Here is a 22,636-nt window from a genome sequence, read left to right on the forward strand (position 1 = left end):
ATGAAAAAACAATCCTTCAGAAAAGTAGCTGTCATTTCATTGTAAAATGACAGCATGACAGGTATCCTCCAGAGCCAACTGATTCAGTTCTGGGGCAGTGCTTTATGGTCATGATGCGGTAGAGGAGAAACTAAGTCCCCTAGTGGCAATTATTCATAATACACAAACACTGCTTTGCCTTCAGAGATTTCTGCTGGGTAATATCTGAGCTACTTTGGGGCCAAAGGCACCGATCCTCAGACCTGATTATTCCTCTGAAAGTCCAGCTGTCCTTCCCCCTTAATATACAGACCTTGTCCACATACAGGACTAACTCTCAAACCAGCTGTTGTTTTAGAGTTTCTCCTCCACTGTGCAGTGATGGAGAACACTCAGGGTGCTGTACTGGGGACTTTGCAAAGTCAGCTGGATATTACAAGAGTCTGACAGCAGAGAGTTGTGTTGTCATAACCTGGCCTTCACCTCTGTTTTTTTAACCAGCAGGGACGCTCATTAATGGAAGAGAATTTGCAAACTACCTGAAATGACTCATGAGTACACACATCACATTCTGGGTGCAGGCCTTGCTGGGCTTATGTTCTCACTTAGCTGAATGTAAGGTGAGCTAAGTGGCAGCCAGGCAGCACCTTTATTGGCTTTACTCCCGTCTGATTAGACAGCGAGCACATCGATCTGTCTCAGGGTGCTGCAGCAGAGCCTTATTAGGCTTTAACTTATTAAAGTCCATTTGATTACTATGCAGCACTCACAAACAACCTGAGCAGTGAGTGAACACTTTTAAAAGAATCACATCAGGCAGTTATTAAGTTGCAATGTGGCGCACAAATTAATCAAAGTTTGAAGAATCCGTTTGTCTTTAAAAAGCTGGATTTAGGATGTTTTCAAAGTGGAAAGAGTATCTGTAATGCCAGTATGAAATGAGTTTTTTTTATATATATTAATGTTCACTCGTTACTACAGAGAGAACACATGTAAGGCCAGCTATATTCCTGCATTCTGTTAAGGAACAAGAGCATAAATGTCTTGTTGTCTACAACTAAATAATCCTCAAGGGGAAACAAATGAACAAAATTATATATTTATTTTCTGTTAGACCACATGATATTTCAATCTGAATAACAATCCCAAAATCCTGTGTGCTCAGTCAGTAATTACATTCGACCAAATATTTAATTGATGCTTTAGTTTTTTTTCCTCTCCACTAATTTCTTTGTACCTGCTGCAACAGACATTCATTTTATTTTGGCGTTCATGTATCTAATTGCTATTCAAACTCAGTTCAGCCACGTGTCTTTTGAGACGTTTGGATCCAAATCTTTGTTAAACTGGTTTTCTTTTGTCACCTGTTTTCAGCTTTTGCTGAGACAATAAGTATAAATTATGACTAAACTGCTTCCTCACTCTGAATAAAGCCATTATATATAATTGTGGAAGCACTTCAGTTCCTCTCATGCCACACTGTGTCTGCCTGCAATTACTGCTCTCACTGTCACCAGGACAATGGTGCTTTTGAGCAACAAAGTGTAGACATAATTTTTCTGGTTCTTCGTGATATTTATACTCAGCTTTTCATTTTGTAAAAGCAATACCTTGTCTTATAAAGCCTTTATTTTGTGCACAATGACTGAAAAAGCTGCTCTAAGTTGGAGGTATTTGGGTTCTCAAGAGGTTTCCTTTATTAATACATGACATGAAACACTGGCTCAGCTCATAACATTTGTTTCAGCCACCTTTAGTTGTTTTTGAAATGTCTTTAACATGATTTTAAAGTGAATTTTGTAGAAATATACACACACAATGGACAAAAAAGTGCCCTTTGACAAAACCCCAAGCATTAACCCTCAAAATTCTTGTCCACAGGAAAGTATGCAGCAAACTGTCATGGACAAAGTGAGTTAGCAAACAATAAATAACCACATACTCGTATATACGTTAAATAATGTGAACTGACAACAAGCAGTGTTTGAGCAAATCATCTCAATGAGCAGGGCAAAGGTTATAAATGATCTTTATTATAATCCTTGAAACAGTGTTCAATATACAGAACTTGCATTTTTTTTGAGTTGTCGTAAATCAAACTGCAAATGATAAACAAATTATATCAGATAAAACAAAACAAAAAAAGAACAATCTGCGTAATACAGCCTTAATTCCATCATTAATTTTCAATCAGAAAATCAAAGCTTTCTGCAGGGATAGTCTGAATATTGTTACTTACATGCATGATAGAGTGCACTTAAGTCTGGTGGCTTATTATGAGAGACAGATGAGACAGTGAAATGATAAATAAAACAAGAGAGACTGAAAAAACCTATTTGATTTGAAAATGCGCTCATCAGCTGCATCCTGCAGTATTACCTGCAAGGCTTCTTCATAATGTATATCCATGATTACATTTGATCACGATTCAGTTATTTAGTATCTCCACTGGAGCCAAATCATCAACCATCAATAACTGTCAGTGTTCTGGACCTGGAAGAGACACTGGCAAACAAATCTCAGAAATCAGGAAAACTGGTGAGACCTGAATGGCTACAAACTTCGTGTTTTCAGAGCACTTTCTTTGGTCAGAAAATGAATTAGAACTTTGGGCATTTCACCCACCATTTTCCACATTTTGCGGCAGAAGAAGGATGATTTGCTTTCTTCTTTGGTAACACAGGCCTTTAGACCTCAGGCCAAAGACTTTCTCCAGACTGCTTAATGACTTCAGTGCTGCTAATTATCCCTGCTTTGTTCGTGGGCTGGAGCCGTTTCTTTTCCTGCAGTTTTATTCAAATTCAGTCATACCCACAGGTCAGCTTACAACTCATGGCTTTTGATCGAAGGCGGGGGAGCTTAAGACAACACATCCTCTGTGTCGGCAGAAAAACTGACTTATGCAACGTTTTCCCCTGCGCTACAAATTTTCCTGCACTAACTTGGGAACCAATTATCTTGGTGAACATGGCAACATCTGCCCAGTGGCATTATTCCCCTCTTTTGTCTCTCAAATGAAATCGTTAGGACAATCCAGTAGACACCATTAGCTAATGTTACTGAACAGGAGCAACAAAAACACAACTAAAAAGTTCTGATTGCAGTGTCACAATTTCCCTCCATGAAGTTGGTCTCATAGAGTTAGAATACCTTTGGATGGTTATTGCACATAATAGGAACAAAAGCACTCAAGTTATTTAAATGTATAAACTGACTGATGCAGCAGAAGTGGGAGGTATAACAGTAAAACACTGCAGTTGTTGACTATTGCTATTAATGACAGAATCCAAACCTCAGCTGCTGCAGTTTACTCTCTAACAGTGAAGTTGATCGTAGGTTATTGATCAAACTGCCCTCTTCAGCTACATGATGACACATTTGGTTGACTGTTGTTTATCCTTGCCTTCTTGCATCTGTCATGTTTCACACTTGGTTACCTTCCTGCTCTTGATTCTCTCCTTTTTTAATCTACACCAGTGACGCATGCCTGATTCCAGATATATGCTTCCGTTCAACGGAAAGCAGAGGACTTGCATCTCCTCAAACAAGGCAGGATACACATGATACAGTTGGATGAAGAACTAAAGTCATTATGCTATACTCTGAATTTTCATTCCTAAAGTGAACATGCAACATTCAGTTGCTGTTTTTCCCATTATACTCTCAAGCAGCACTCGTCTCATAGATATATAAAAATAAAATTAAATAGAAATGAATTTAAAAAAAAGAAACGTTCACTGAAAAGTGCAAATGTACATTTGTTTACAGCATGACATATTCACTGTACAATCATTGATTATATACTCACATTATTTTATGCATTATAATAAGGATTACTAAGTAGCATAGTTTGAGTAAGAAATATTTCATAGCAAGTCTATTGGAAAATATTTGCATTGCCTTGTGACTAGGAGAGGCTCTTCTAAACATTGCCAAGGTGAATGTGTGTGTGTGTGTGTGTGTGTGTGTGTGTGTGTGTGTGTGTGTGTGTGTGTGTGTGTGTGTGTATGTGTGTGTGTGTATGTGTGTGCATGTGTGTGTTAGAAAGAGCATATGTATGTAGACATAAGGTGTATGTGCAAACAATAAAGCAGAGGAAACTCAAATCATTCTAGTTCAGAGGCACAAAAACTGCCCAGCCAGCATTTCAAGTATCTAGCATTGTTTTGGACAACACACATCTGTCAGACATCAGCAAAGCAGAGAGAGGGAAGGAAAGAACCAGGTTACTTCCTTTCATAGCTCAGGGAGGAGGCAGCTAAAGAGTCATACAACGAGTGGAAACAAGCATTTTAAAGAATTTGTGTCAAAAGAGCGACACCGATTGGACAAACACCACTTTTTTTCACCATAGTATAATGCTATTGCACTTCACCTAAAACAGCACTCTCTCTGCGATCAGGACAGCCCTCTGCTTCAGGCTGGAAAATGCTTACTCGCTTTCACATTTTGCTCCCAGTTCACTGAATGTTTCCTCATTTATGGCAGAAACAAACATGTTTTAATAAGGGACGGGTAAGGACTTGTAGGTCTGGTCGCAGGGTGAGTCCACATCAGCCGCTGTTTAAGACACGCTGCACATTTTTACAAGCACTTCATCCAAATGTTCTGTAGCCATCGGTGGTCGGGCAGAAGGCCTGCAAAAATGATCCACACTAGAGATGGAAAGCGAGGAACGTCATCCACTGGCAGTCGGTTTGTTTGGGTTGTATTCCATAAAGACAAGTCATCATGTTCAGCATCTTGGTAAAGATACCTGATAAGATCGTCAGCAGAGAGAGATAATCCACATGAACTGGAATGGAAAGTTCCCCCTCCTCCGATGACAATAAAAGGGAATCGCTTGTGTTTGATGCTGTCCAATTAGGTATCGATTATTGGGATTCTGATGTGAACCTTTTTAGGCACTGGATTGAGAAGCTACAAGTTAGTGGACACTCCTGCACCAAGATGGTTACTACGGCTCCTCATGAGCTCATGAGTCATATGAAAGGCTCCTGGAGTGGCCAAAAAATACAAATCCAAATTTCTCAGTTTAATGAAACATGCTTTCTGTTACTTTGTTGGGTATTTTGCTCATTTATGGTGCAGATACACAATATTTGTATTTTACTATATTTTATGTTTGGAAGGTAATAGTGGTTTGAGACGTATCATTACCTGGTAGACAGAACAACACTTCACAGTCTGAACTTTTTCTTGAACAACAAACTGTTTCAGTCTGTTTTTACTGTACAGTTTGGGTAATGGGGTAGCACAGCTTTCTGATTGTATGTGCCGGGTTTGTGTATGTCTTTCTACATGTGTGTGAAGTAGAGACAGAGGAAGAGACATTATATGTTTTCTTACTATCTCACACTGCCGGGATATGCACCAGTATCCAGATCCGACGGTGGTGGTCTTTTAACGCTCCGATTTGACTTTGTAGCGCAGAACCAGGTAAGTGGCCAGTCTGAGGACCAGGAAGAAAACCCCCAACACCATGAAGTCCACGTAAAGCTTTGCATCCTCCACATCCAGCAGCTGCAGGACCTCCTCCGGCTTTTGAAATTTACACACTGGGTCCGGACACTCCAGTTCAGACCGGTTCATCCCATAGATGGAGAGTATGACACCCTCAAAGCCATACCTGAAAGCAGACAAAACTCACGAATTCAAGAACAGTTTTAATAGAACGCCTGACCATTAGCCACAGTAAGTTCTATGTTACGTTGTGAACAGTCTCAGACATTTGAACTGGGACAATACCTGACATAGGACACATAAGAGCTCCACTGCAGGTATTTGGGGATGGTGTCAAAATTGACAAAGAAGCCGGAGAAGAGGAGGACAGGTATGGCTGTGACAGGACCCACGAATGTTGCTACCTGTGTAATAAATTGGCAGCATCCGTTTAAAAAAGCATCAAAGAATCATAATTAAATATCTTATAAGCAAGTACTTAAAAAAGTACTGCATTTTAGAATTATACTTGGTCAAAAAGGGTTAAAAACAGATCCTTGTTCATTCATTCACTACTCCCAATGATCGTTCAATGGTTCACTCAGTAGAGATCAGCAAATTCAGACACATTTTGCATAATTACTATCAACTGTTGAGTCATACAATGGCTATTTTAGCATCTATAATGCTTCTTCCATGCATCATCTGTATGTAGCTGCTGGAACCTGTTTGTTTCCTGGTGAAGGATCAGTAAAGTTTATTGTATCTTATAAAATGTGGCGCTTTGCATTGTGTATTTTTTTTTCCGAACGTGCTATGGACTCCATTGGAGGACACTATGTGTTATGGCAACAGTGTATAACACCTCAAAGCCACTGACAGTATTCAGTGCCCTATATTTTCAGCAGATAAATAAATAAAGTAATTCATGCTCACACTGGTAGAAATGCTTTGCTCAATTTGAGCCATTAATGTTGACATGAGATATAATTATGCATAAAAAAGCAGTATGTCATCAGTTGGAAATACTGTAGGCTAAAAACAGCTGCTGCAGAGAGGTGTTAAAATAAGTTCGCCTGCCTGCAGAGATGTGGATGCAGCCCCTATAAGCAGACCCAGGGACTGAGCTACCAGGGCTGTGGACGTGGACAAGGCCATAAAGAGCAGATAACGACCCGCCTCTGGAGGCTGTTCAGTCATCCAGTACACGATACTACAGTACATGATTGGACAAATCACCTGTGAATGATAATATTTAGTGTCATTAATACAGATTGTACTTTATGCACACCAAAACACTGAGTGACTACATAATAGAAACATCACCTGGAACGGTATGTCTGCCATGGTTTTGGCCAAGTAATAGGCCTTCAGGCTGTACCAGTAGTTGAGATGTTCCCTCACAAACACAGACATCTCCAGAGGAACTGTGGAACAACAGCAGCGTTAGAAGACTTTCCACTTCAATCGGAATAAACAACACACTGAATCAATGTTTCCAGTCTCTCGCTAGACTTGGCATCTTACACGTTAGTACTGTGGGCATCAGTGCAGCAAACATGAGGAACAGCATGGAGAAGAAGAGGAAGCCAGTGTTGTTGAACACCTTGCTGGCATCGTTTCCAATTTTGAGATATAGCAGGCCGATCAGCACTCCAATCGACAGATGTGACATCACCCTGAGGTGGGTCAGCACCTTGAAAAACAAAATTGACATAGTTCATATGAAGAATCAATTGAACCTTGTTTTTTTTTTTTTTTTTTTTTAAGTATCAGTTTAAAACATGTTCAACAAAATCATGCAGGAATGATTGTTTTACCGTGTCCCTGCATATCGTAATGAAAGTTCTTTTGAAGAGGATGCAGAACTGTGTGAAGGTACTGGTGGCAAAGCTATGCTTCTCAAGGGTTCCTGTGTCCTGTGTGAAAACAGACGGTGACAACAAAGAGTCAGATATATACTCCACATGGAGATACAAAACATTATCTCGCTGTCATGATCCAAACTAACTCTTTTCAAGAGAATAATTTAAGAATAGTATCAATTTAGTATGAAATTAAAACGCTTTCTCTGGTAGCTTTTGACTGTGTTTTTATGCCATGCAAGAAATGTGCTTGACCCTGAGTTGGACCTGGAATTACAGGCTGATGGGACATTTTTTTCACACTTGACCCTTTGTAATTTTGCTGAAACAACGTGTCACGAAAACAGCCTAAGCTCAAGGTGTATTTTAAAAGGGATTCAGAATGTCAGTGACTGATACTGACTGAATTAGATTAGAAGCTGAATGAATTGTAAATGGTTTGCATGTATGTAGCACCTTCTTACCTACGCCGAGTTCTACAAAGTGCTTTATAATGCGTTTCTCATTCACCCATTCACACACACTCTCACACACTAATGGCAGCAATGTAGGGTTCAGTGTCTTGGCCAAGGACGCTTCGACACACTGAAGGGGCCGGGGTTCCAACCACCAACCCTCCTATTAATAGACAGCCTGCTCCACCACCTTAAGAACAGCCGACTAATGCCACACTTTCTGTTAAACATTAGGCTGCAGTACACGGTTATATCTTTTTTTGTTGAATCCGTACAAAAACTAAAGTGTAAAAGCCACAGTGCTGTTCAATTAGCTGTTCCCAGTTATTGTGCTAAGCTAACTGCCACCTGGCTGTAGTCTTGCATTTAAAGAAGTGATCTGAGAGCGTTATCAGTCTTCTCTTACTCTCCACCCAAACGTGAATAAGTGTATAACCAAGAATAACAGAGAAAAATCAACAACCTGACAATATTTGAAGGAGCAGTGGGGAAAATTGCGCTATGCACAGTATGGGAATAATGAGGCAGTTTACATTTACAGTTTCAGCATTAAGCTGACGCTCTTATCAAAAGTAACTCATGAGTTTGACAAAAGCAAAGTGTAGAATAAGATGATATAGATACTAAGGAAACTGATCGCTGAAATGTAATAAGCAGTAATGTGGACAGGAAAGGAGCATTTTGTTTCAGTATGGGTTCTGATCATTTTTATTGGCTATTATAACGCGTTGTTTTATGGTTTACATATGTAGTAGGGGGACTTTGAATTCAAATGCAATCAAGGCTCCAAGATTAGAATTTGTTCACACTGTGGCCTTGTACTTTTGAAACATCTTCCTGCATATTTCATGTAAATGAGTAGATTGTTTATTGTTTATTGAATGCAGTTAATCATTCAGGCACCACAGAAGAAAAAAGTTAAAATCTTATGCATGCTTTTTTGTGACTGAACAGTTCTTTGAGATCAGTGCAGGCATTTTCAAGGTTCTGTGATTGCAGTGCTTCAATGTATGTACAATATACATATATGTATAATATGAGACACAGTGTTGTGCATGACTTACACTGTGACACTGAGAGGGACAGGAGGAGTCACTTTTATCTCTGGAGTTCTTCTTGCCCTCCTCTGAGCACAGACCACCCTGCACCGCCTCAAACAGCACTGGGTTCAGGTCTCCATATTCACCTGATGCCACCTCAATGACTGGAAACACAGAGGACAAGCTAGTACGAACAAATACACCGAAAAAATAGGCCCACGCATGCATACACTTGTACTGAAAGAGCTGAGCAACTCACTAAAATCAGCAGGATTGTGATACGTCGGGCAGTGGAGGCCCAGGTTCTTCAGATAAGGGATGAGGTAAGGGACTGTGCCCTTGTATATGCACTGACCCTGACTGAGTATGTACAGCTGGAAGATGAAGAACACAGGTACAGAGTAATCATCATAGCTTCCAACACACTGAGTTCCTGAATAATACATAAAAAACTGACAAAACAACAAGGCTGGACATCGACTGCTGCTGCTGCTCTGCTGCAGCTGCACAAAGTGAATCATGCTAACCTGCAGTGTCCTGATCTGAGCAGCCGCTAATGGTGTCCAACAGTAAAAGCACTTAAGTTACCTTATCAAACATCTCAAAGAGCTTGGCACTGGGCTGATGAATGGTGCAGATGATTGTCCGTCCTCCCTGAGCCAGAGACTTCATGAGGGAAACAACCTGGAAGCAGGACGCACTGTCCAGACCGCTAGGATGGACAAACAGATGAACAGATGCAGCGTTTAGTCTGGATCTAAGGTAAAATGGCACAGATTCAGAGTAGATGTGTGATGTCTGACCTGGTGGGCTCATCAAAGAACATGACAGGTGGATTGTTGACCAGCTCCAAGGCGATGGCCAGTCTTTTACACTGGCCTCCAGAGAGGGAGATGGTGCGTGTCGGAGCACATTCTTGGAGGCCCAGAGCTGTCAGGATCTCATCCACCTGAAACACAAACAAAGAGAAGTGTTGGAACACTAAAAAATATGTACGGGCAATGCAGAGAATATCTTCTATGATGGTAAATGTCACCTTAAACTCTAATATGGATGAATGTTGTGATGTGATGTAGAAGAATCTGGATGCAGACAAGACAGTGTTCATTAATCTGCTTTTTCTTGTGTTTCTTTGAGAAAACGCAGCTCAGGTAAGCAGAAAAACACTTCTGGCCATTTATATCACGTGACGTCTGTCATATCATGTGACTTTTGAGGTTGACTTCCTCCATCTTAGGCTCATCTCATTTCTCTATTTTGAGCCTCCGAGGTCTCCTCTGTCCTTCATCATCCTGCCCGTGACCCAGAAATCAATCTTAGCACTTCATCTTGAAGGATGTCTCAGCTCCTAAAATCCATCTGTCCAGCTATGAGTAAAGATACACAGGTGTATCCTTTGTGGAAATTTTTTTTCACACCTGTGACATATAAATGGACCCTGACACACCGCTGGAATGAAAAACCATGTTGGGAGCACGACTGATATCATAAGGTTTTGTCCTATCTTAAATGTGTGTATTTAATGCATATGTCAGTCTTTATTTTTATAGTAATTTTTGTCATTACCCTTTTATACTTTACAGAATGCACGGTTGTGTGTTGAAGAAAAAAAAAAGTATGACATGCATACATTCTTGTCACATTCAAGGTATCTTGAACACTGTTGTGATCATCTGACAGAAATCATAAAATACAGTGGTAGGTTCTCACAAAACGACAGACAGATGATGAAGCTGTGCCAAATGTCATATTTAATTGATGTTGCTTTAAAACAATGGCTCTTGGGCAAGGATGTCTAATTTTATTACATGCTTGTTGCCTCGATTTTAATGTCTTTTTTTGCCTCCTCTGCTTGCATCTCTGCAGGAAGGGACTAAGACGGAAGGAAAGAAGTCAAGAAAAGGAACTGAGGATGATTCTGGGTATTATGAAAATGTTTAGCGCTAATGTAGTAAATTAATTCAAGAAGAATTAAGGTATTTTGTTACACTGATGTAAAGATCCTGTGAATTAATAGTGCCGTAAAATAATCCTGTTCATTAATTTGCAATTTTGCCCACAGTGGTCTATTACTACTAGAAATATTTGTAATAATGGCACTGATAAATCTCTGAAGTGAGACAAATTTATCTATTATCTGTCTAGCTGACAACTAATTGTGTCTGTGTAATTGTGATACAATCAATATATTCAGACTCACAAGTTCTTTTTTGACCTGCATGCTCTCGTTCAGTTTCAGATTCGCAGAAACCTGAAAGACAAAGTCAGCACTCAGTATTAAACATTAAGATTCAATGAGATGTTGGTAGTTTTTCTTTTTCCCCCCACAGTGACCTCACCATCATGGCTTCCCTCGCGGTGAGGTGCGGCAGCAGCATGTCATCCTGCATGATGTAGCAGGACATCTTCCTGAAGGTCCTCAGGTCCCTCGGCCGGCCGTTCACCAGGATCGTGCCCTTCATGCCCGTCTCCCTGTTCCCACACAGACAGACGTTTTAGAAGCTGGATGTAGGCCTGCTCATGCATATATCAGTAAATTAAGTAGAACAAGATCTTATTAGAAGACATGGGAGAATATATTCTGTTCAGGCATCTGCACTGGCTTCATACACGTCCAGCTCTCACCTGTAACCTGCCAGAATATTCATCAAAGTGGATTTTCCAGCTCCAGAAGGCCCCATGATGCCAATCAGCTCTCTGCTGTTGAATCTTCCCGACAGACACTTGAGGAGGGCTTTGTAACCTGACGAGAAAAAAAAAAGCTCAGTTATAGTCTAAAAATGTTCTTATCAGCCGTCCACTGAAGAGTTTACATTTATGCTATAAACAGAATTTTCATTTCTACCCCTGAGGTTACATTGTGACTCTCAGTGTTTATGAAATATTTTGAACATCGAGATTTAACTAGGGGTTGATCAGTTATCAGAATGGCTGATTATTGGGGTTGATCAGTTATCAGAATGGCTGATTATTGGGGTTGATCAGTTATCAGAATGGCTGATTATTGGGGTTGATCAGTTATCAGAATGGCTGATTATTGGGGTTGATCATTTATCAGAATGGCTGATTATTGGGGTTGATCAGTTATCAGAATGGCTGATTATTGGATCCAGTTATCAGTCTTGCTCTTCTTTTAACCAACTGCTGATCTTGATGATGAATTCATTTAAAAATGTACAATTTTGGCTCTAATATATTTGCATTTCTCTAAATGTAGTCACCATGCTGTGATCTCAAGCAATGTCCTATCCCAAGGCATTATTAATTAGTTACATATCACATGTAATTACCTATCAGAATTGAAGGATAAATGTTGAAAAGTTCTCTTATTAATTAAAGATACATAAAACAAATGCATTTCAACTGAGTTTTATGTTGGAATTTGTGTCACTCTGAACTTTGACACCAAGATTAAATTATTTTACTGCAAATGCATATGCATCTGTAACAATAACATAATCTTTTACAGAATCTTTTGTTTTATGTGTTACAAGGAATGACAAGCAAAGAGAGGAAATAAATGGTAGAATAAAAAGAAAACTGAGTATAGATGGAAAAATATTAGGACAAAAGTCAAATACCAAGTTTAGAAAAATGAGCTTATCTGCAAGATTTGCCAGAAGAGCTATAGTGTGCTGAGTTCCAAGTTCATTTGACTGGTGATTTTGTTACAGAGGGCTTAAAGAAAGCTTACAGAGTAGATTACTGAGTGTAAATATGTTACTGAATATATGTTTCACTACCCCGAGGCAACACAAGGGGAGAACAGGTCAACTATTGAGACAGGAAATTACATTTTTCATCCGTTTATATCCTACAGTGTCCTCTGCCAAAGATGCTCATGTGGAAAACGTATTGTAGAAAAAGTCAATGTAAAGTAACAGGCAGAACTGGTGTGCAGTCTTACAAAGATTAAAATGATTTTACATTCTGTATTCAGATGTCTTTACTCTGTGGTAATTATAAAGTCATGGCCCATCCACTTGGTCCATTATGAGCGTGCTCGCTTTTTAAACAGCTTTATAACCTCCTGACAGTGTAAAAGTGAATCAGATGGAGCAGCAGTTCTGGTAAACTCTAGTATCCTGCCTCTGCTGTTGGACTTTACGGAGCTGCGTTGCTCTGAGAAACTCGGTTCAGTGATTCCTAAACATTTCAACAGATGGTTATGCAGACAGCGAGGCTCATTTCACTCCATCAGGAGAAGTCACAGGGTACTAAATCTGAACGAACCCTCAGGCAGAGGCAACAGCACTGTCCAGCATAAGTGGTCGAGCAAATGTATCATCTACAGTGTCCTAATCAGCAGGCAACAGAGGACAGATTACAGAATGCTAGGAATGCCAGTGATGGGGAGTTAGACAAAGATGCACAAGCTGTTATCAGTGTATCTGGGGAAAAGAACAAATTCAAGGTGAAGCTGGCCGTGAAGCCTGAAAAACATAACAACAAGAAGATTTTACTGCATTTTAGGAGAGCTGGACATCAGGTGCACGCCAGAGCGATGAGGAAAAGAAAAGAAGAAATAAAAGAGAAACAACACTACAGAAAGATTTAAGATCCTGACGCCCTCACTGGCACAAGCTGAAGAACCACAGGCATTACTTCCCTGCAGCAGTTTTAGAAATCGTTGCTGTGGTGTGGCCTGCAAATGAAGACGGCTCATGTTTTTGTGATGCATTTCCTAAACTTTGCGGTTCTTGACGCGCATTGGGAACAGTAAAACAACCAGTGTTGGAGCTGACAGAGACTGTGAAAGCTTCCAGAAATGGAAAGCCAAAAAGAGGTTGTTGTCACCCGTGTCTCTTTCGCCTTAGTGGACACACAACGCTTCGTCCTGTCTTGAGCTGTGTAATTAGGGTCTCAGTGGAGCTGCCAGCCCCCTGAAACCCTCTGTGAGTAAAGTAGCCTGATGGCAGCGCCCCCTCCTCCCTCACAGAGTTATTACATCAGACAGGCTGCACTCAGACAGCAGAGCTACCTGCTGTCAGTGAAGCAGCCATGCCCTGGCATGTGGTGCATACTGATGATCTAACCCGGTGCTGTAGGTCCTGCATAGTAATGGTTCATCTGTGTGGGTCTGCACTCACATCCTGTGGTCTCATTAGAGCCGCAGAGTGAAACCAGCTCACCTCACTGTCCACCTCACAAGGATACAGAAAATTAACAGCGAGTGGCAGTATTTGCTCAGTGATTCCAATCTCACCTTATAGATGATCTCAGAGTAATTAATAGACAAATTATTATGAGGTGAGATCATCACTTGTCTAAAATTGAAGTGCATGACATAAATGCTAAGTCAGCTCTCACAGAATGAATATAATTCATTTTTTATTAATTTTTTTTACTCACACTTAGTCAATTTTTCTGTCTTATCTAATTTCATTCTGGTCTACATACACTGCACACAACCAGGCAGTGGTAGCCTTTCTGGATGAGTAAATGCCAGAAGAACAACCTGCATTTAATAAATTCCAAATAAATGAGAAGAAAATTCACATCTAAAAGAGTATTCCATTAATTTATCATTGCACTTCTGTAATATTGTTGGACTCAGCCTAAAAGACTGATGAGGCTGAATCAAAAGTATCTTCTTTTTTATTCCATGTGTTCCTCCTTATTGTCAAAATCTGCCATCCACACCTTCCACAATACCACAGAGCTGCGAAAATAGATGAGGGGAGCAATACAGCGTTCTACATTCCCATATTTTTTTCTTTTTTAAGTTTGATGTCTTGAGATTATTATATAAGCAGATTTAATTCAAGAAGCATGTCTACTAAACCGCTGAAGATAATAATAAATTAAATTGATGGAAAAATAGAAAAGGAGCGAATGACAAAGCCAAAATGAAAAAAATAAGATCTGTCCTTGATCACTTTTCTGTGGTCCATCCTCCTCACATCACAAGATTTGGCAGATAACGCATCAGACTCTTCACTAGCATCCTTCATATGGCAAACATACAGTACAACACAGTGACGTCTATTTTATCCTCATCTGAACATACAGTTCACACATACTGTCACCTGCATGTATTGAATTACCAGATTAGCTCCATCGCAGAGTCATAAATTTGAGTTATTATGGGTATAATGATGGAAAAAGGAACATCATCTAGGAGGCACAGAAATGCTAAATAAGCTGTGATTTCATCTCTATGCAAGGTCAACTTTCCTTTTCTTCCCAACAAACCCAGATTATGAGGGCAGGTGCAAAGAAGCAACTCACAGTAAATCACCTAGAGGCATGTAAACATTTCTTGCTCTTCTTTTCCTCCCCCCTCGCCCTTCCCTTTCAAGGCTGGTCTAGTGTTTCACCAGTTATCTCCCTCGGGAGGAGAATACCCTCAACACGGAAGCAGGTCACAGCAGCTCCATCCCAGCAGCGATAAATGTCTGGCCTCACCAAGGAGAGCCCACAACAACAACAGCAGGAGACGGAGGGCGGCTAACCTGCCGGAAACCTTTTACAGTAAAAGAAAGAACCTTACATTTACTGCATTTACAATATCTTCATCTAATCACTTCAGATTCGTCACAGACATCCTAAGAGATGACTCATGAGTAGTGTGTCGGTGACTCAAAGACTAAAACACATTAAATGACATCATGGGCTCGAGGTTCATCCTTTATCTCCTCTTTCCTCTCTACCAAATGCATGCAAGTTTGCAGAAATGGCTTAAAAGGATGCTTTTCGAAGGAGAAAACTGCAAAACAACAGTGTTCACAGCTCAGTGTGATTGCACTAGCTTTGATCAGGCAGTCAGAGAATCAGCTCTGAGCTTTTTAAATGGGACACAAACACTGTCAACCCCCTCAGAATGAACTGCAGCATATGTCAAATACAAAGAACTCACTGATTATAAAGATGGTAGTAGCTTGTTATTTTATAGGAGATAATTGGAGAGGCAGAAAGGCATTATAAGGCTCTGTATGAGATGGGTTTAGTGAAACTGGACAGAGCTAAATGGCAAGAAAACCTCTTTTATAAAAGTCGCTGCTTAATTTGTAAAAGCTGAGACAGAGAGACACTTCCAGTTCATACATGATCGGCCTGATGAGCTGAGGCAAGCATCCCGAAGAGACAACACAAACAAAAGCAGAAACCACAGGTTGATTTTGATGAGACCGGTGGAGAAAACTGTGTGCGTCAATGCACAAACAAAAGCTTGTGTATTGATCTCAGCTCAAGAGACCCTCGCTGTTCCTCCTTCTAGCCATGATCCTCCTCATTAATACTCTCCATACATTCAGGTTTCACAATGGAACAACGTGCACTCCTCTGCCAGGCTTTCATAATGCACATCAATATTACACAAGAGCAAAAATAACACAGCCTGCAATGCATCATGCCGGGCTTTTCCTTGGATACCATGTGGAGAAGGTAAATGAAAGGATTCCTCTGATGTCCCCACCCTGCTGAATATACAGCACGTTACAAGAGCAGCTAGATGTACCAGTTTGCAGAAGGTGGGTTTGTTTGACAAGCAGGGATGACCAAAGTCTGGAGGCTCATCATTATTAAGGTTGGTGAGTTTAAATGCTGTTCATTTTTCATGAGCAGATCAATCAGGGGCTTGACACACTGCCACCGCCTATCGCCACACAACACAGGGAGAAGAGAGCCGAGCACCGTGCCAACCTGAGACTGTAAATTATTTACTGTGTCTAAACTCTGCTGAGCGCAGCAAAGCTTGAAGGCACACTGGCTGCCACAACATGGTCTGTAAGTGTGTGTACAACAACAGGGCTGGGCGACATGTGCGAGAACAACGCAGACGAAGGCGGAATAACGCACAAAAAGCAAGCATTTTTTCTAAATGTCATGAAAGCTTTTAAAAGCCTCCCTTGAAATTTCTGCACTCCAGATATTGATTGCCATGGGTGGTGTTTGCCTCCTCATCTGTCATGGTTACTATGTGAACCGAGCTTGCAGTACCTCTCCTCCTCCACCAGGGACCCTCTCGGATGGTGTATGAGAGCTCATTGAACTCCAGGTCCACAGCAGAGCGGCGTGGGAGGTGGGAGAAGCGCTGGGCCTCGGTGATGTGGTTCTCCACTTTCTTCAGGTGGGTGAGCAGTGGCGCCTCCTGGGGAGCCCCTCCATGAAGCTTGGTCTCCTCCATGGGGATGCTGACCGAGCCCTGCTCCATCGTCCTCTCGGCCATGCTGAAAGGCTGTAAAAAGACGACAGACATCAGGCCCTGCTTCATAATAAGAGGGTGTATACATTATAATATGTGAAGAACAATTTGTTTGATCACAGGATTTAAGTTTGGTTAACAATTACGTCACAAAGCTCAAACTTCCCAAGCAACAAGACACCTTCAAGCACATTTTCTGACATATGGAAATAGCTGTTTAGGCTAAATTAAAACCATAAACTGTGAGAAAAAGAGAAAAAAATATCAAGTTGGTATGGCAGTTTTTATATGAAGTGGTATTCCATCTTACATTTAGTTAGAACTAATATGCGACTCATGACTGACACTGCAATCAACTAGATGATGAAATCTAATTGACCTCTGGCCAGCTGATTGGTTCCAATTAATCCAAATTATTTTCTACTGACTAATAGGCCTCAATAAACCACTGCCTCAGGAGACGTGTGGACACAGAGGTGTGTCCCAGGAATGATTTTAGCTCGACTGCAGACATCCTCTAAAAACTAGGTGCTGGACATGATCTGATTACACTTTATTCTATGGGCTGCTGCTTGAAGGGAATGAGATTCTGAGTGTGAGGAGTTGGGATCTGGTTTCAGTATTGCAGCACACTTACAGTACTGCTGATTCACAGAGATTTCCTCCTGGACAAGGCGGCCTGTCTGAAGTGTAAAACCATGTAGTGGCTGAACATCCATAAGCTGTCCGATAATTTGAGACTGAAACAACACGTTGTGTCACTGATATCGGCACAGTGACGCGTCAGTGCTCGTGACATCTTCAGAATTATGTTAATAATATTGAATTAATCAGGTAAAAGTCACTCATTAATTGATTCAAAGGCGTTTTGAGAAGGTACTCAAGTGGCCTTGTTTAAATTCATGTCAGCTGTACAGAAAGAGTCTCATATTTATCAGTTAAAGGTTTATGGATCTTTATGTTTACATGCTGCAAGGACAACTAAAGGGATGTTTGTCTCACTGGAAATGAATTGCTCCTCTTCTACTCTCTACATATTGAACCTGTAGTCAAGTTCAAGGTGGATTTAAGCATATTATATAGTTAATGCACAGTATGAGGGATTATAATGTATGAAAACATTATAGAATTAGAAAAAATAGATCATATAGAAATTACTTTGCATTTATTAATAACTAAGCTTCAAAGTTGGACCTTTACTTCAAAATATTCTTGCTAGTAAACATTGTGGTTTATTAGCAGCAACATGACTCCTTCAGACTAATGTGGAAACTTTGATAATTCCTTTTCTATACAAGTAAGTGGTCTGAGGTAGTTTTTTCCTTAGGTAAACTCTTACAGGCCACAGTGCACTGGCAAATTTGGTCACACCGGGATTTGTTGGGCGAATGTGGATCTGAGTGTAAACAAAACTGCTTTTAAAATAGACAATCATAAATAAAACCAACATTTTTTGTAAACTTCTATTAAATTGCGCTGACTCACGTCAATCTTAGAAAAACTAAACTCTTAAAAAGACCATCTCAGTGAGCTCCAATTCAGACACATCAGGCTATGTGAGTTGGGTTCGGAGCTATTTTGCATCAACAAATCAACAAGTTTTAAAAAAAAAAAAAATCCGTCAGTGTTATTTTCATTCATATAGTCCAAACTGTGTCAAATAAACCAACCTACATAACAACATGGTGTCCAAATAGCCACAGTGCACTGAAAAATATTCTTCCACTGGCATTTTTTAGGCAAATATGGGTCTGAGAGGAAATAAAACTGCTTCAGAACACAGAATCATAACCTAAACCAATGTTTTCTGTAAGTGTTCATTAAATTTAAACCGACTAATCTTCATCCCAGTGGGTTCCAATTCAAACACATCAAGCTATATGAGTTGGGTGCATAGCATTTTTGTATCAACAAATTAACAAATATTTTTTAAAAATAGTGTAAATATTCTTTACATCTGTATAGTCTAATTTGTGTCCAGCAAACCAACATACAACACGATTCTGTCCAAATATCTGAGAAGTACTACTAATACCATGCCCAGTAATTCAGGCCGGGTAATCCACACCTTGTAAACAACACCTTTAAGACTGCTTTTAACATTCCTGGGTGAACACAAATAAGCAGTACGTGGTAACGCATATACTCAAACTGCATAAACAATGTCATATCATCCAGCCGGCTGTCTCCGAGCTGCCATTAGCTGAGGCACATTTATCTCCATAAAAAGATCATTTTGTGACACCACTCACATCAGAAACAAGGCTACTGTAGTAAATCCTGATAAATATGATACAGCCAACACTGCAGAAAACATTACAGAGCACAGGACACAGAAGATACAGATTTCAAGTCACATGTGTGCAACTTTCCAAGTCCTAACTGCACACATAAGCTACTGCCTGCTGCCATGCAATCCCCTGCAGTCCTGTGGTACTCTCCTGTCTACTATCCATGACCTACTGTACGTGTAATAAAATATCTACATGTGAAGAGGACCACTGATGAAAATTGACCATGGCTTCTATTGATCATCCTGCCATTAGTGTATTTCCATTACCAGCCTGCGTATGAGTCATGTAAAACACTGACAGACTTTAATGGCCTCTCACTCTGGAGAAAGGCCTCCATGTTCTGTCATGTGCAGCCCCAAAGACAGGACACGTGAGCACACACACAGCCATAGTAAAAGTCTCCTGTAAGGGGATGAAATATGGTTATTAAATGTGTCCGTACAGCTTTGCAGTGGTGTGGTGGATCTGTGCTCTGCAATGACTGCTGAGTGATGAGGGGATGCTCCCGGCTCTTCCTAAAAAAAAAAGCACCTGTTACCAGCAAACTGATGGCAATGAAAACACAAGACACTATTTAACAGAGCAAAAAGGGAGACTTCTTTGAGAGGATGAGTCATGTAGGTGCTGAGGACATCGTTTGCACTAGATGTCCTACAGTGTGTTGCATTTGCACATGCACAGGCACACACAAGCAGACATGGGACATACTTATTATTAGTGTGTTGAAATGACCAGGTGAGCAGCTCAGCCCTGGTTCTCTTTCCCCTCTCCTGGTGAGAGCAACAGTGCTCAGTGGATCCCTTTAGTCAAAACAGCCCAATCCTTCCACATCAGTCCCCAAAAACAAAAGAAAGAAAGAAAAAAAAGAGAAACAATGAAGATGCTCACTGTGCGCCACAGTCCAGGAAAGATCTTTTGTGGGACACTGAAGGACCGAGCTGTGTTCTCCTTATCAATATCTCTCGGGGTGCGGCGCGCATCATCCCGCATCCACCACAGCAACCCCTGAGATTAAAATCATGTCCGGCCCTCAAACTATCACTGCGTGCCGGAGAACCGCCGGTGGGATGCCTGTCATGTTTTCCCTCGCAAAGATTATTCCATCCGTCCGTCGAAGCGTTCTGCTCATATACATCCTCAGCAGCGGCGTTGATGGCAATCTTCAGTCTCCCCTGACATCTGGAAGCAAACACACACACACACACACACACACACGCACACACGCACACACAGAGGAAAAAGACAGCCAAACAGCGCTGCAGATGCTTCAGCAGCATCAGCTGCAGCTCGATAGCAGTCTCCGTCCTCCTCTCGCCGGTTAGTGCGTCTGTGTGGTGCGCACGCCGGTCTGGGATGCAGGGCGTTGCTGGCAAGATGCTGCTGGAGGAGATGCTGTTTTGGTTCTGATTGTTCTCATCCTGATCTCACGTTAAAGGGAATGTATCAAGTCTCGTAGAAAAGAAAAAAAAAAGCAGAAACATTCCAGGCCGAAGCACAGCAGGCTGGACTATACTGATTAATAATAGAAACATTTCCAAGTGAGAGGAGATTTTAGGGATATGGTGGTGATTTAAAGCTGGGACACCGACCCTAAAAGTTGGAGTAGCTTCACAGTTAATTGAATTAATTCGGATCAGATTGCCCGTCACAGCCTGTTTCATCCATTTAGCCTGTCAGGTGCCAACTTAAACATTTTACGCATTTAAATTTCTCCTCTGGAGCTACTTTGGATTGTTGTATCTGGGCTAATAAGAGAAATGGGAACAATCAAATTAAATTATAATAGTGTTGTGGAGGTTTATGTCACACAGGGCTTATCAACGAGGCTCCACTGCTGTCCTCTCACTGCTCTGGATACTCGGAAGTAAACACTGAAGATGGTTTTCTGGTGAAATTTCGGCCCCTCTGTCTCTTTAAAGGCCGCACCTGCGCAGCTGTGTGGTGCTGATGCTGCAGTGCCCGGGTTATTTTCGGTAAAACAGTCGGGGTTACTCGCGTTCAAGCGGGCCCTACATGCCTTACATCACCCCTGAGAGGAAATCAAAACCATTTTTAGCCAATCGCACCTGCCTCTTAATCAGACTAATTTAAAACCAGCTCTCTCGTCGCCACATGAGCAATTTCAGAGCACATCTCTCTCTGAGTGATTTGCCTCCTTATTGTGGCTAATATTATCAGCTAGGGCCACATTCTCAGACACATACACATGCAAATCTGAAAGTATGAATTAATTTAGGCCTGAATTCCACAGGTTTGCACTGTTTGCAGACCCATGTTTTTCTTCTTTCTATTTTTCCCAATATTTCAGCTTTACTTTAATACAAACAAATCATATTACAACATAAAGGTGAATCATTTGTTTCTAGGCTCCATTAAACATGTTGCACGACCATTTTCAAAGTCACATTTATAAGATTGTGGTTCTTCCATCTATTATTCTGCTTCAAAGGCCAAATCCTGACTGCATAATGTAATATTTGTCTTGAGGGGGAGAGAGGGGTGACCTTTCTTACAATCTCTATGGAATAAGCTCAGGTTTGCATAGCGTTAATTATCTAAAGGCAACAAACCCCTTCTCATTCTTTCCATCTGAGAAAAAAAATCAACCCCAGGACCTCATGGCAGATCATTAATCAACTAAACGATCATTAAGTCACTTCAGAGATTACAGTGTTTCTCTATTCATAAAGCGCACATTACTAAGGCCTGACTTTTCTGACATGAGAGCACTTGTGTTTTAGTGTTACCGTGAATATTTAAACTCAACAAAGGCGTCTCTGCGGAACTGTGAAGGTGGGATTATTGTGTGTTCACAAATGTGGGCTTGGCATGTTATAAGTACTGAGGTGATGTGGTGTTGAACATGTCTGAAGGAAAGGTTCATGCAGGATGGCGCTCAGAACAGCTGCTCTGCTCTCCATGGTCCTTTTTCTGCTGCTGACACCAGGAGCTCTCACAGCTAAAGGTAAAGCTGCAGCAATGTAACCTTGATTTTGTGGATTTGAGTCATGCAATGCATCATTTGGGAATGTGACTTTCCGCGCAGGTCCAGCATCTCCTCATATCAGAGTGTCTGTGGAGAATGACCTGTCGAACGTGACTCCTGAGTCCTACGCCAGCTCTGTGGTGGAGGGAGGAGTGCTGCTGGGAGCTCTGAGGAGGCTGCAGGAAGCACAGCAGGGCTTCAAGTAGGATTAACCATCATGTCCCCTTTCAGATCTCTGCCTGTCACCCTTTATACTCTTAAAGGGGGGTCAGCTGTCTCTCCTACATTTTTTAAAGCCGATGATGACCCATTTCTGCTTTGAAAGAAACTCCTGTCTTGAGTTGTCGTACCTCTCTGCGTCTCCAGGTTCACGGTGAAGGAGGACCCAGACTTTGGCCTGTTGCTGGAGAGTGTGAATGGAGTAGCTGG

The 22,636-nt window shown here is 41.1% G+C and overlaps 1 protein-coding gene across 4 annotated transcripts; it reads right to left on the bottom strand.

The window, feature by feature from the left end:
• Positions 1-1,991: 1,991 nt before the first annotated feature.
• abcg4a (ATP-binding cassette, sub-family G (WHITE), member 4a) lies at positions 1,992-20,707 on the bottom strand. 4 transcript variants are annotated; one of them, XM_023280203.3, is made up of 16 exons: positions 20,110-20,707; positions 19,664-19,736; positions 16,723-16,960; positions 11,407-11,524; positions 11,121-11,253; positions 10,982-11,032; positions 9,585-9,730; positions 9,370-9,493; positions 9,041-9,155; positions 8,806-8,945; positions 7,242-7,340; positions 6,949-7,117; positions 6,748-6,848; positions 6,502-6,660; positions 5,728-5,846; positions 1,992-5,608 (listed from the first exon to the last, which is right to left on the bottom strand). In XM_023280203.3, the coding sequence occupies exons 1-16, from the start codon at positions 20,496-20,498 to the stop codon at positions 5,383-5,385; spliced, it is 2,400 nt and encodes a 799-aa protein (XP_023135971.2). In that variant the 5' UTR covers positions 20,499-20,707; the 3' UTR covers positions 1,992-5,382. The 4 variants fall into 4 exon arrangements, with proteins under 4 accessions (XP_023135971.2, XP_035808701.1, XP_023135972.1 ...); XM_035952808.2 differs by having other exon boundaries at positions 19,930-20,698; XM_023280204.3 differs by lacking the exon at positions 19,664-19,736 and having other exon boundaries at positions 20,110-20,697.
• Between the last annotated feature and the right edge of the window lie 1,929 nt (positions 20,708-22,636).

The sequence above is a fragment of the Amphiprion ocellaris genome, chromosome 14 (assembly GCF_022539595.1).
Source record: "Amphiprion ocellaris isolate individual 3 ecotype Okinawa chromosome 14, ASM2253959v1, whole genome shotgun sequence".
NCBI lineage: Eukaryota > Metazoa > Chordata > Actinopteri > Pomacentridae > Amphiprion > Amphiprion ocellaris.